Consider the following 11,752-nt stretch of genomic DNA (forward strand, 5'->3'; position numbering starts at 1 on the left):
CAAAAAAGAAACCTGAAATTATGAATGTTGATAAGTCAACAAAGGGCTCAAGGCTTCTCACTTTATATTTATCATACTGCAAAAGTAAGTAAGTCATTATTTATTAGTGTTTATAACTAATTAATAAAGGGTGCTTGCAATGATAATCCTAGACTGTTAATAATACGTTTTCTTTTTTATTTGATCGAGATGCTCTACAGAGGCTCAGCAGACAGAGACTTTTCCGAACCCAGCAATCTAAAAGTTGTTCTTATTAATGGCGTATTGCTTTGAAGCATTAATGACAACTTAAATACATTGACAAAGCTGTTATAAACCCTTTATAAATGGTGACTTTTTTAGAAAGTGGTACCAGAATCTCATACACTTATAGTGAACTATGACTGTTCTTCTAAACCATCTTTCATGTGGACTCAGGTTTCATCAGTTTGTTAATGATACAAAGTCAGGCATAGATAATTTCCATAGATCAGAAAGAAACATAACAAACACTCACTTACCTATTTTCTTAACGTTGGATGAACAAAAGGAGAAGAAAAAAATATAGAGTAACAAGATAGTCCATGCTAATTAACTTGCAGTTCTTTATAGACTTATTAGACATCGTAGCTCTGACTGACTGAAAGGTGTTTCTCGAATTCTCTGTGGTGATGTTCAAAGCCGACCACATCATCTGTCAGCATGCCCCTCCCTTCACAGGTGTTCAGTGTGATGTAACAACAGATTCTCATTCAGCTCACATTTTACTCAAAAGTAAACCTGTTACAGTTCTCACAAACACAATTCCAGCAAGTCGTTTTGCAATTCATTCCATTTTTTACAATCCTGTTTTTTCCCTTTCTTTTATGACTGTAGGATGTGGTTGCGTTCATTCAAGTCACCTAAACCTTTGGGATGCAATGTTGTATAACGATCCAGACATGCAAAAATGGTCTCAATACATTCAAATATCCCTGGCTTTGGCTGGAAAATGTGGTCGTTGTCGACAAGGTGAAGGGTGAATATGTTTTCACTTGTTAAATCAGAACCACATGAATTGAGAGACAATAGCTTATCTCGGGCAAAATATTAAGGCAACTGCACCTGCTGAATGAGGCAGAGCTCGACAAACCAGTTAGAAGCCCACAGTAGGATAAAAGGCAGGGGCTTACTCTCCTATTCATAGATGCAAACCACACATAGTTTTTATTTTCACAGTAGTGAGTGGCCTGATGCTTGGTCCTTCATAATGCAAGACATACATTGTAAACTTTTGATTCATTCAATTACTATAAAGAGTAAATGGTTCACTTCGTGCTATTGTGAATATGCAGTTAAACTGACAGGAAGTCTTTGCTATCTGTTTCCTTCTGTGTATTGCACAGGAAAATGTCACAGCAGAGCAGGGTGTGCAGGAAATAAGTCACGAAAGAAGACCCACAACGACATCTAAAAAAGGAAGAGATCATTGAGCCTGTGGCAGTGCAAGGTTAGTCTCTTGCTTCCTCATTTGTACCAATTCACGCTTTACCGGAACATCGCAAAGCTGAGATAATTAATTTCTTCTTTTGGTGCGTATTCTTGTTCATACTTTCCTTTAATGTTAAGTGCAGTAATAAATGGTGTTTGATATAAAATGTGATCACAGAAACGAGTAGAGGATGCTTCCAGGCCATTAAGGAAGTAGCTTCTTTCTTACTTGCTTTGCATCATTATGAAATTTGCCTGCAGGAACATTTCTCATATTTTTTACGTTTTTGCAAGGACTTCTATTCTATTCCATCTATTCATATGTTTCTTCCTCCCTTTTCAACATATTTTAAAGAACACTAATGCAGTTTTCAAAATTATTTCTAACAATTCTTTATGCTGTCTGACTTCTTCACAGAGAGTTTTGACGATGCATGATACTCTGCTGCGAGTGTTTGTGGTAGCTCTGGGTCTCCTAACTTATCCGAGGGACGAGCCCGGGTTTGAGGAATGGGATGAGATCAACACAGTGGGCATGCAAAAGCATGCAGAGAGGCTGTTGATGGGAGGAGATAAACTGGACCACAAAATGGCACCTGTCAGGGAGGAAATAACACAAACTGACAATAGAGGGCCTCTGGATGACATAGAAAACATTCAGTCTGATCAACATGTTACTGAAAAAGACACAATGTCAGTCTTCAAAGATCTGTCTGTCATCCATCAAGATTCAGATGAAGAAGTTGCTGATCACACCTCACCAGAAAGAGGACCTTTTATAGAAAATTCAGATCCAAGTTGGCCTCAAAACTCCAAAACTGAACTTGTGACGGCTCTGAAGATTTCACAAAATGGCTGTGAGCAAGATGGGGATTTACAACTGGACAAAAAGAGTAAACACAGAGAAGATATCAAGACGGACGGCTCTTTTACAGACCCAAGCAGAGCACAAGGGCAACAAGAAAAGCCTGAGGAGAAGGAACTGTTCAGCCCTAAAGAATCAACTGAATCAACTGCGTCACACCATCACACCATGACATCAGAAAATGAAACTTCAGAGGACATCACTGACGGGGAGGATTACCTCTGGTACATATGGAACACACTCTCCATCATTTCTATGATCCGCTTCTTTAGGAAATACCTAGGAAAACAATCCCAAACGAAACAAGAAACCAAGGCCTTCCCAGTTAACTGCACCGCTGCTGAAGTGCTGCTACCAGACAACGACACTCTGAAGAAATTTCATACTAAATGTTTTGAAGTCTCATCCGATAAGAAGTGGAAGGAGTTCTTGGAGGGGTTTACAAAGGATCTGTTTACAGCCATGAGGACCGTCTGTGATAGAAACGGCGGTATGGTGATTGAGGACTTTCAGATAGTGGATGTGTGCAATATAATCGTCCCCTTAACCCCACCTTATCCATATAGTTTCCAGTGTCAGCTGTGGAACGGTCAGGCAAGTGACCTGCTGCCAGATATGCAAGTCTGTGGTCAAATAAAACTGGTGGAAAATGAGAATATCCAAAATGGCTGCCACTGTCAGTCTCCTAATTTAGATGATATGGTGTGCTTGCTGCATTGTGAGACTGAGAGTGTAAAGACAAAAATGACTTATGATCGTGATGCCCTTCTTTGCATGGAGAACTCCCCCTTCCTGTCAAAAGCACTGGTTACCAGATGGTTTCAGAGCACTATCAAACAAGCGTGGGAACAGATTTCACACAATTATGAGTTTGAGATGAACATTCGCTACATTAGTGCTCCAGGTGCTCTGGTAGTTCGATTCAGATCAGGGAAGAAGATTAGCTTTAGAATTAATCCAGTCGTTAAAGTCAGCACTGGCGCCCATTTCTTCATTACTCACTGCTCCCCAAACAACTTGGATACTTCTTGGACACTCTCCCTGACCAACTATGAAGATAGTTTGTTAGAGCACATCTCTAAATGCCTGCCTGCAAACTCATGCCACCGACAAACTCTTGATATTGTACTTTTCCTTCACAAGAGACAGACAGCACTGTCAGGAAGCAGTGCACTCAAGGATTTTCATTTCAAAGCTGCACTAATGCATCTGCTTTTGACCCAAGACCCATCAGAGTGGAAACCCAATCTTGTGGCTTGTAGGCTACGAGACTTATTGGCCTTCATGGAGAGAAGCCTCAAGAAAAAACTGCTGCACCATGTTCTTATTGGGAACCCTTTAAGACAGAGGGTTATTGAACTTTCTGATGAATTTACTCATGCAAAGACAGTGAATCTCTTCCATCCCCTTGTGGTCCACAACTGTATTTACAATAATGCTGTGATGCATTTCCAGGAAATGCTTAGAAACTCACACATGGTGATTCATGATTACCTTCACAGTTCCATTTGTTAAATTTTTTGATACTCAGTAGCCTTAAGTGTGCAGTTCAAATTATATGTTTAGACTGGTCACTGTTAAGAGCAAGGGGATTTCTGCTTTTACCTCATGAATAAATGCAATAGAAACTTCAGATGTGAGATAAGAAATTTATTTGTTTTAAATTCACATTTCCTTTAGTCATCATGCTTCCAGTACATCAGGGAGTCTTGATGCTCTACCATGTCAGGGTCCTCTAAACTGAAAGAATCAGCATCCAAGAACTTCCTCTGAGGTTCAACCTTGTCAGATCTGTCCTGATTTCTCATGTCGACCTTCCAAGAGTGACTGGAAATCCTACTCCTAGAAGCTGTTATAAGACAAAAACGCAAGCTTTAAAATTGGTTCTAAGTTCAATCATTTACATTTCAAGATTGCTGCTACATTGTCAATGGATAGGCACTTTGAATTATCAAAATTGCCTTTACATGACATCAAAATGCTTCATTAAATTGATGTAAAGTTAAAGTGTCATCATACCTTTATTGGTTGCAGTGAGGCAGGTTGAGTCGCAGCAGGTGCACAGAGAGTCATCACCGAACAGCGCTTTCCACCTAACGCATAAACAAAGTTTGTAATACCAGCGGGCAAGCTTGAGGGTAGATACAAAAGATACATTTTGGCCATCCAGCACCCATGAAACTATTCATCCTACAAAACTAGTCTACCTCCACTTGTGACTTTACAGAGTCTACTCACTTGCTGGAAGAGTAATCATAATTGCAAGCCTTTGAAGTCTGAGATGGAGTCAGTGGCCCCAAAGAGACTTCACAGTGCAGGTAGAGTTGCTGAAAGACATTGGATTTGGGGGTTGACACATTTTTACTTTACATTGTAGTGCTCTGTACCACTTGCTCTTGACAGTACCTGTGATGAAGAGTAAGTGGAAACCTTCTCCTTGAAGATAAAGGCACCGACGCTGAATTTCTGCACCATCATTGAGGTACAAGGGAGGAACTTTGAGTCTTTATTCACCTTGCCTTCAACCATACAGCTGCAATTAGAGAGAATAAAAACATGTAAACCTCAAGCCCATCTTATTCTGAAATAATTTGAATCTTACCCTTGGTTTTGTATGATTGTATATTTAGGAGTTGAGTTCGGGTTACTGGAGGCAGTCATGAAGCAGTAGTTGATGTAAACCCTCTTAGCTGCCGAAGTTGTTGAACTGTCAGGGTTCTTGACCTCAAAGTACATTGGTTCGCCCAAGGTGTAGGTTCTGGTTCCAGTGATTACATTCCCTGATGCTGTGGCAAAGTCTGAGACGTCAGTAACTGTACAATTTTAGGGACTTAAAGTTATGCAGGCTGCTACAAATATTAACCATTTTAAGTGATTAGGTTTTTTTTAAAAAGGATCCCTACTTGGGTAATTAGTGATTTAAATAGACAAGTGATTAATTCCTGAGAATACTTTCTTTACATGCTAGATAATTGAATGCTTGCCTAAAGTATATTTCAGCAGGACAGATAAACAGACCTTGCTATAGTGAAATGTAAAGTGGCAGAAAAAACATTTAAAAAATAAATAAATAAAAAGTTTAGCACAATTGTAAATGAAAGCTTCCAATATAGTCCTGTATCTCCACAAGCAGTTTCAGCTTTGTTCCCCCCCACACTCAGATACCTTAGAGTTTTGACAGAAAATGTGCATTATTTACGTGCCCATTTGAATTAAAGTGAATCAATTTATACCACCTCAGTATCTTATCGTGTTCAATCTCCACATTTTAAGCTGCAATTTCCCACCACATTATATAATAGACATTGTACTAAAGCCATGTTGTTTTCCCTCCTTCTGTCCGAGATACACATTAAGACTTTAAACTAAATCTGGCTTTAAATGGGTTGCACAGATATGTCTGCATTCCCAAATTATCTAGGGCCTGCTCCTTCCTGCCATCCTTTGAATGAATGCTAGCACAAGTGAACAGAGGCGACTCACATTTAAAAAAGGGAACATACCGTCTTGAGGAGTCAGTGTGAAACTGCTTTTTGGTTGCAGTGCTTTGTAAACTGTGCCTTGTTGTAATGTGGGATAGAAGCCAACTTTATAAGAGTGAAAGAACCTGCAATAGTTGAGAAAACTGACATTAACAAATTGACTGCCCTGCAGTCTTACAAGTACACCAAGTGTTACTAAAATCCTTAAGTTAAACTCCGGTGACCTAGATCTACAAATAGACCCATTATACAATCAGGCTGAAATTATGAACAACTACCAAATCATACCTGGGATAGTTACACACCAGCGGAATCGCAAATGGCATCTCTCTTAAAACTGGACCAGTTGGATTGTAGAGGAGTGTATTGCTGATCCTTCGATTATCTGCACCATACTGTAACATAAACATTCGTGTTAGTCATGTTAATCAAACTCATTCAGGAAAAAAGAAGAGATTAAGACCAATTAACCAACCTCTTTCTTGAATCCACAGTCAGTTTCCAGAAGGTACAGAAGGTAGTAATGGCCTGCGGTACCTTGGTTAACAACACAGGCCCCTAGTTTCAAATATTTGTATGCAGCAGTAGTCTTAAAGACCTCTCTCCTGATTCTCACATATATTCTGTCAACATGGCATAGGATTTCAATCAAAGCTTTTGGGGTGGGTCCAGTTGATGGAGTAGTGGAGGCAGTCTTCTCTAGCAATTCCTTGACTGGGGAAGGGAGGGGCCTGGCACCCAATTCTGGCTTGAAAAGCGCTTTATGGTCCTCGGAGGATGAGACGACCAGATATGCATTAACGTTCAACGGTACAATTGCTGGAGATCCAGCCGCTGTTGCACTCTTCAATAATTTGGTTTCAGGTGCAAGGTCCTCAGTCATTTCTTCATCTATCATTGTTGCCAGTCTGTCCCACTCTCTCTCAGGGTCTTGCACAAATGGGCCATACTTAGCTGGACCTCTGAATTGAAAACTATGAGCAGAGCAAAACAACAGCAAAACAATCCCAGCATGCATCTGCACCATTTTAACTTAAGCAACTACCCCCAAATGAAGCTGACACCTCACCTGAACAGAATGGATATGGTAGTGGTGTTTCAGCTGGCTTTTGTAGTCTGCAATCAAGAGAGAATTCCCTACAGCTTCTGCAAATGCCAATCATGAGCGACCAATGAGAGGTGACCGATAATAATCACCCTATCTCTGTATGTTTCATACACCTGTGTAGGTTTCTAAAGGATATCATATTGTGCAACTCCCTTTTGCATTCCATAGGTATTATGTGCATGTATGAAAAGTGTGTATTAAATCAGCAAATTCAATTTAGTCAAGTAAAACTAAGTAGTGTTTACTTAAATATTAAAGAAAAAGTCACATGTATTAGTATTGTGTATTGAATCAATTGAGACATACAATAACATTAAAAGCTACAATAATAAAGTTGCCAAAGGCTTACTTATCTTATTAAAATGTTTTAAATCATTCATGCAGCAGGTTTAAGTGAACTATCCTTTGAATTGAGTTATATGTAGCCTACACATAACATCAATAAGCTTGAGAGTCTCACTGACCCAAAATCAAAAGATCAAGTCAATTCAAAATATGTTGGAGATTAAGAAAATTTGGGCTGGTGAATAATAAATCCGGCAAAAAAACAAAACAAAACAAAAAAAAGTTAGACACATATTGTGGTTATTTTATTTTGTAAATCATACCCGGATATTGCGTAGCTGATGACGTCAATACCAGGAAGTTCCAACGCAGTCCGCTTGTTCTAAACGTTGTGTTGGAGCTCAGAAACCCTTCGTGGGCTTTTTTTCCCTTCATAAACAAACAGAAACACGTGTTTGATTTGGTGGTTTTATGTGAAACGCAGCAGCTTCTACTTGTATCATCTGTTTGCTTTTAAATCCGCCATTATCGTTTGTGCTAGCTAACGAGCCCGCTAACAGCTAGCACAGGTTGTTATGGTTGTTCATGTGGACATTAACGTCACGTCGACTCGATCTGATTGACTTCACAGAGAACATAATGACTGTGGATCCTGGGCAGTGTGCCAGCTGTTAGCTGTTCACCAGTGTTTGGTTTCCCCCCAGTAGTGGACGACTGGTGAGCTGAAGCAGCTCCTCTGTGAAGAGGACCGATGCGGGGGATGATGGGCACACAGAGTAGTCCGGTCAAGAGTTACGATTACCTCCTGAAATTTCTCTTGGTGGGAGACAGCGATGTTGGAAAAGGAGAGATCTTGGATAGTTTGCAGGACGGGTCAGTGGAGTCTCCCTATGCCTACAGCAGCGGTGAGTCACCAGCTCTGCTTCTGTTCAGAAATTCATTAACAAGCCTGGATTGACTGATGACTGGTTTTGTGTGTGATCTCAGGGATTGATTACAAGACCACCACCATTCTGCTGGATGGGAGAAGAGTGAAGCTAGAGTTATGGTGGGTGTTTTTATCTAAAGTCATTACATTACATTACATTACAGTCATTTAGCAGACGCTTTTATCCAAAGCGACTTACAGTCAGTAGTATGTTACATATCATTCACCCATTCACACACTGATGACAGGCTACCATCAAGGTGCCACCATCAGACTCTAACTAACATTCATCATCCAGTCCACACCGATGGCAAGCCTTCAGGAGCAACTTGGGGTTAAGTGTCTTGCCCAAGGACACATCGACTGCCGAAGCCGGGTATCGAACCACCGACACTCTGATTGGAGAACTACCTTGCTCTCCACTACGCCACAGCGCCCATAGTCATGTAATTCAACATAGGTATTCAAGAAATCATTAAGAAGTCAGGTATTTTGGCTTCTTTCTGGTCATGCTCTTAAAGTGAAACCAGAGCAAAAGTATCAGAGGCAAGTTACTACGCTTTACCTAATTGCAGAGACAAATCCGCCATTCCAAAGTGTCGTTCATCCCCTCTGGATAAGTGACTAAACAAATGCTTCAATAAGTTGTGATGTACAAATTGTTTGTATGTTACTGTGTCTGTATGCAAGTGCTCAAACAAATTGACACTCTGATTGGGATAAATAAAGTTGTATTGTATTGTATTGTATTGTATTGTCATTGTAATGGACACACCTACAGCGTAGTAGTGTACTCACTGTACATGCTCGTTTTGTCTTCCACAGGGACACATCGGGGCAAGGCAGATTCTGCACCATTTTCAGGTCTTACTCTCGTGGAGCACAGGTGACAACTATAGTTAGTTATTTTGGGGTTTTCCCCTCATTATGTCACTCTGTATATGTGTCAACGTGTTTGGCTTTTATTCCACAGGGCATCCTGCTTGTGTATGACATCACTAACGGCTGGTCGTTTGATGGCATTGACCGCTGGATACGGGAAATTGACGAGGTAACTCCATTCGACGCATTTACTGGTTTACAAAGAAATATAGGAAATGCATGGGAATGGGGTAAACCCTGTGTCTATAACCTTTTGTCCCTGAGAGATATCAATGTCAATTCATCAGTGCAATAGCTTCAAGAAATCCTGTTTTAAGAGATGCAACAGAATTTGGGTTACATGACCTAAAAGCAATTTTTATTCCCATATTGTTTGTTTCCATCAGCATGCACCAGGTGTACCAAGGATCCTGGTGGGTAATCGTCTTCACCTGGCATTCAAGCGGCAGGTACCGACGGAGCAGGCAAGGGCCTATGCAGAAAAGAACAGCATGACTTTCTTTGAGGTCAGTCCGCTGTGCAACTTCAACGTTATCGAATCTTTCACAGAACTTTCACGCATTGTGCTGATGAGGCACGGTATGGAGAAATTCTGGAGGCCCAACAGAGGTGAGCTTTTAAGAATTTTTTGCATTGTTTTCTGATAGATTAGGAATGTATGTTTTGTTTTCTATGGTAGAAAAAGAGATTAAAAATCTTCCAGAAAGTATAAGTTTTTATTTGTCTGGATTTTCTGATATTTTCCTCAGAATTTTCCCCCACCACCCGAGTGTAGTGGAAATGATTCTTATTACATTATTACTATTCAAATATAGACTTACATTTGTCAATCTCAAAAAGCATTTAGAATTCCAAGTAACAGTTATTCTGAATAATCCATAGTCCTCACTGTCTATTCTGGTGAATAGAAATTAAATGTGAGATAAATCATTACACTTATAACGATTGCTTCATATCACACATTACTTCTAGATCGACTTTATCATAAATAAGGTCAACTTTATCATAAATAATCAAACCAGCAGTGTTATTTGTGCGTACGTGCTATTGAGCCATACACCTTTCAATAGTAAAGGATATAAACCAACTCAAGTCTCAAATCAAACTCACTCAATATTTCATCAGTGCTGTCTGCACCCTGAATTTAAGAGGGGAGGGCCGGACAACATTTGTTGTAGAAATCCAAGACATATAATAGCATTAAAGAATTGCGTAGAAGAGCGTCAATTGTTTTTCATAATACTGTGCTTTTATCAGCAAGTGTTATTTTAGTTTTCATATAGTTTAAGCGAGTAGAATCGCAGCAGTGAATAAAACTTTATTTATTCCTTTATGGTTTATTGTGTAGGGTAAGATGCCGTATACTGTATACAGAAAAACTGAAAACAGCTATCTGATACAAGTATCAGAGCTCACTGGAGACACCGGGGTTCGACACATACATTTTTTTTTTTATGTCCAAATAGTACAGTTTATGAGCAAGCTGAAAAGATGCATCGAAGAGCATTTTGGATGCATCACGCCTGCAGTTTAACTCCAGGTAGTATCTGACATGACATCCAACCATAACATTAATATTCCATCTTTTTGTCCCACAGTCTTCAGCCTCCAAGATCTGTGCTGCCGTTCCATCGTCTCCTGCACACCGGTGCACCTCATTGACAAACTGCCCCTCCCTGTGGCCATCAAGTCCCACCTCAAGTCTTTCTCCATGGCCAACGGCATGAACGCGGTCATGATGCATGGACGCTCCTATTCAGTGGCCAACGGTGCAGCCTCAGGTGGCAGCAGTGGTGGAAGCAAAGCCAACAGTCTGAAACGCTCAAAGTCATTCAGGCCTCCACAGAGTCCTCCAAAGAACTCGTCGTCAGCCTCCAAGGGTAACTGTAAGATTTCATAGTGAAGGAGTGACTAATGGTTGCCTCCATAGGGGCCAGTATTAAAGGTGTTGCTCCAAGAGGTCACAAGGCCATGGAGGAGCACGGAGAGCCACCAGCAGTCTTCACCAGAAACGGATATAGCTGTGAACTCACATTGACCTTTGGGAACTGCCTTGGATGGTCAGATTGGTTCCTGCTCTCTTTGTGCTTTGCTGGTGCCCTCTTGTGGACGCCTGTATACCCGTTCTCTTAACTACAGGGGCTCACCATCAAGAAGAACAAGATCTCCCTGGGACTAACAGATGTGAATCAAGGATTGTTGCTCACCTGTTAACACTAAAAATGAGTGGGGGGGGGGGCATTATCAAGCTTTTATTTGGGAAAGAATTGTTTATTGTATTTAAAGTTGTAAATATGCTGTGTGTGCTAGTTGTTCTGGTCAGTGTTTGGTGATTGAACTCGGAAAGGAGTTTCTTATGCTTGTTTTGTCTTGAATGTTTTTGGACACCTGCGTTGGTGTACCACTTATTTGTGTCTTATGCTCTTGTCTACCTTGGAAAATTCCTGTTGCAACCTCAACGGTTTTCAGCTACTTATTTATAACTCAGATTCTTTTTTTTAAATAAGATATGAATTGAATGTCATGAGAAGAGCAGGACTAGTAATGGATTTTAGAAAAATTACACACCCATTCTTAGCCTAGTGCTAAGTGAAACTGTCCAGTGAAGTCGGGTTACGTTTTCTTGCTTGGAAGACTTCCTGAGGTCTCTCTTAATTTTAGTCCAAATGAATTCTCCCTCCATCTCCATCAGTTTTTGGTTTGAACATCTGTGGACTTTCTCAGGCCATTTTTGCCTCTAAATCTAATCTAGT

The 11,752-nt window shown here is 40.4% G+C and overlaps 3 protein-coding genes across 4 annotated transcripts in view; 2 read left to right on the plus strand and 1 right to left on the minus strand.

Moving 5' to 3' along the window:
- Positions 1-1,435: 1,435 nt before the first annotated feature.
- On the plus strand, positions 1,436-3,944 carry LOC129095362 (inositol 1,4,5-trisphosphate receptor-interacting protein). Of its 2 annotated transcripts, none has more exons than XM_054603776.1 (2): positions 1,436-1,468; positions 1,868-3,944. In XM_054603776.1, the coding sequence occupies exon 2, from the start codon at positions 1,880-1,882 to the stop codon at positions 3,827-3,829; it is 1,950 nt and encodes a 649-aa protein (XP_054459751.1). In that variant the 5' UTR covers positions 1,436-1,468; positions 1,868-1,879; the 3' UTR covers positions 3,830-3,944. The 2 variants fall into 2 exon arrangements, with proteins under 2 accessions (XP_054459751.1, XP_054459750.1); XM_054603775.1 differs by having other exon boundaries at positions 1,462-1,550.
- A 1-nt stretch (position 3,945) lies between these two features.
- Positions 3,946-6,891, minus strand: zp3c (zona pellucida glycoprotein 3c). Its single transcript, XM_054603781.1, has 8 exons — positions 6,272-6,891; positions 6,085-6,191; positions 5,818-5,921; positions 4,917-5,100; positions 4,721-4,847; positions 4,553-4,641; positions 4,334-4,407; positions 3,946-4,163 (listed from the first exon to the last, which is right to left on the minus strand). The coding sequence occupies exons 1-8, from the start codon at positions 6,821-6,823 to the stop codon at positions 3,991-3,993; spliced, it is 1,410 nt and encodes a 469-aa protein (XP_054459756.1). The 5' UTR covers positions 6,824-6,891; the 3' UTR covers positions 3,946-3,990.
- A 647-nt stretch (positions 6,892-7,538) lies between these two features.
- LOC129095368 (ras-related protein Rab-40C-like) overlaps positions 7,539-11,752 on the plus strand; it is a 5,032-nt gene continuing 818 nt past the window's right edge. The window contains exons 1-6 of the mRNA XM_054603783.1: positions 7,539-8,094; positions 8,177-8,237; positions 8,943-9,003; positions 9,091-9,168; positions 9,386-9,608; positions 10,598-11,752. The exon at positions 10,598-11,752 is cut by the window's right edge and continues 818 nt beyond it. Coding sequence (XP_054459758.1) covers positions 7,941-8,094; positions 8,177-8,237; positions 8,943-9,003; positions 9,091-9,168; positions 9,386-9,608; positions 10,598-10,899 — 879 coding nt within the window. The 5' untranslated portion in view covers positions 7,539-7,940 and the 3' untranslated portion in view covers positions 10,900-11,752. The remainder of the gene's footprint in view (positions 8,095-8,176; positions 8,238-8,942; positions 9,004-9,090; positions 9,169-9,385; positions 9,609-10,597) is intronic.

This window comes from Anoplopoma fimbria, chromosome 9 (genome assembly GCF_027596085.1).
Source record: "Anoplopoma fimbria isolate UVic2021 breed Golden Eagle Sablefish chromosome 9, Afim_UVic_2022, whole genome shotgun sequence".
NCBI classification, from domain to species: domain Eukaryota; kingdom Metazoa; phylum Chordata; class Actinopteri; order Perciformes; family Anoplopomatidae; genus Anoplopoma; species Anoplopoma fimbria.

What these genes read in the sequence shown, in the direction of transcription:
- zp3c (XM_054603781.1), bottom strand. Translation starts at nt 6,823, where the DNA reads ATGGTGCAGATGCATGCTGGGATTGTTTTGCTGTTGTTTTGCTCTGCT. An exon ending in ACAATCATACAAAACCAAGG is followed by an intron (nt 4,848 to 4,916) that starts GTAAGATTCAAA and finishes CTCTAATTGCAG; the next exon opens with CTGTATGGTTGAAGGCAAGG. An exon ending in TATGATTACTCTTCCAGCAA is followed by an intron (nt 4,408 to 4,552) that starts GTGAGTAGACTC and finishes TTTATGCGTTAG; the next exon opens with GTGGAAAGCGCTGTTCGGTG.
- LOC129095362 (XM_054603776.1), top strand. Translation starts at nt 1,880, where the DNA reads ATGCATGATACTCTGCTGCGAGTGTTTGTGGTAGCTCTGGGTCTCCTA.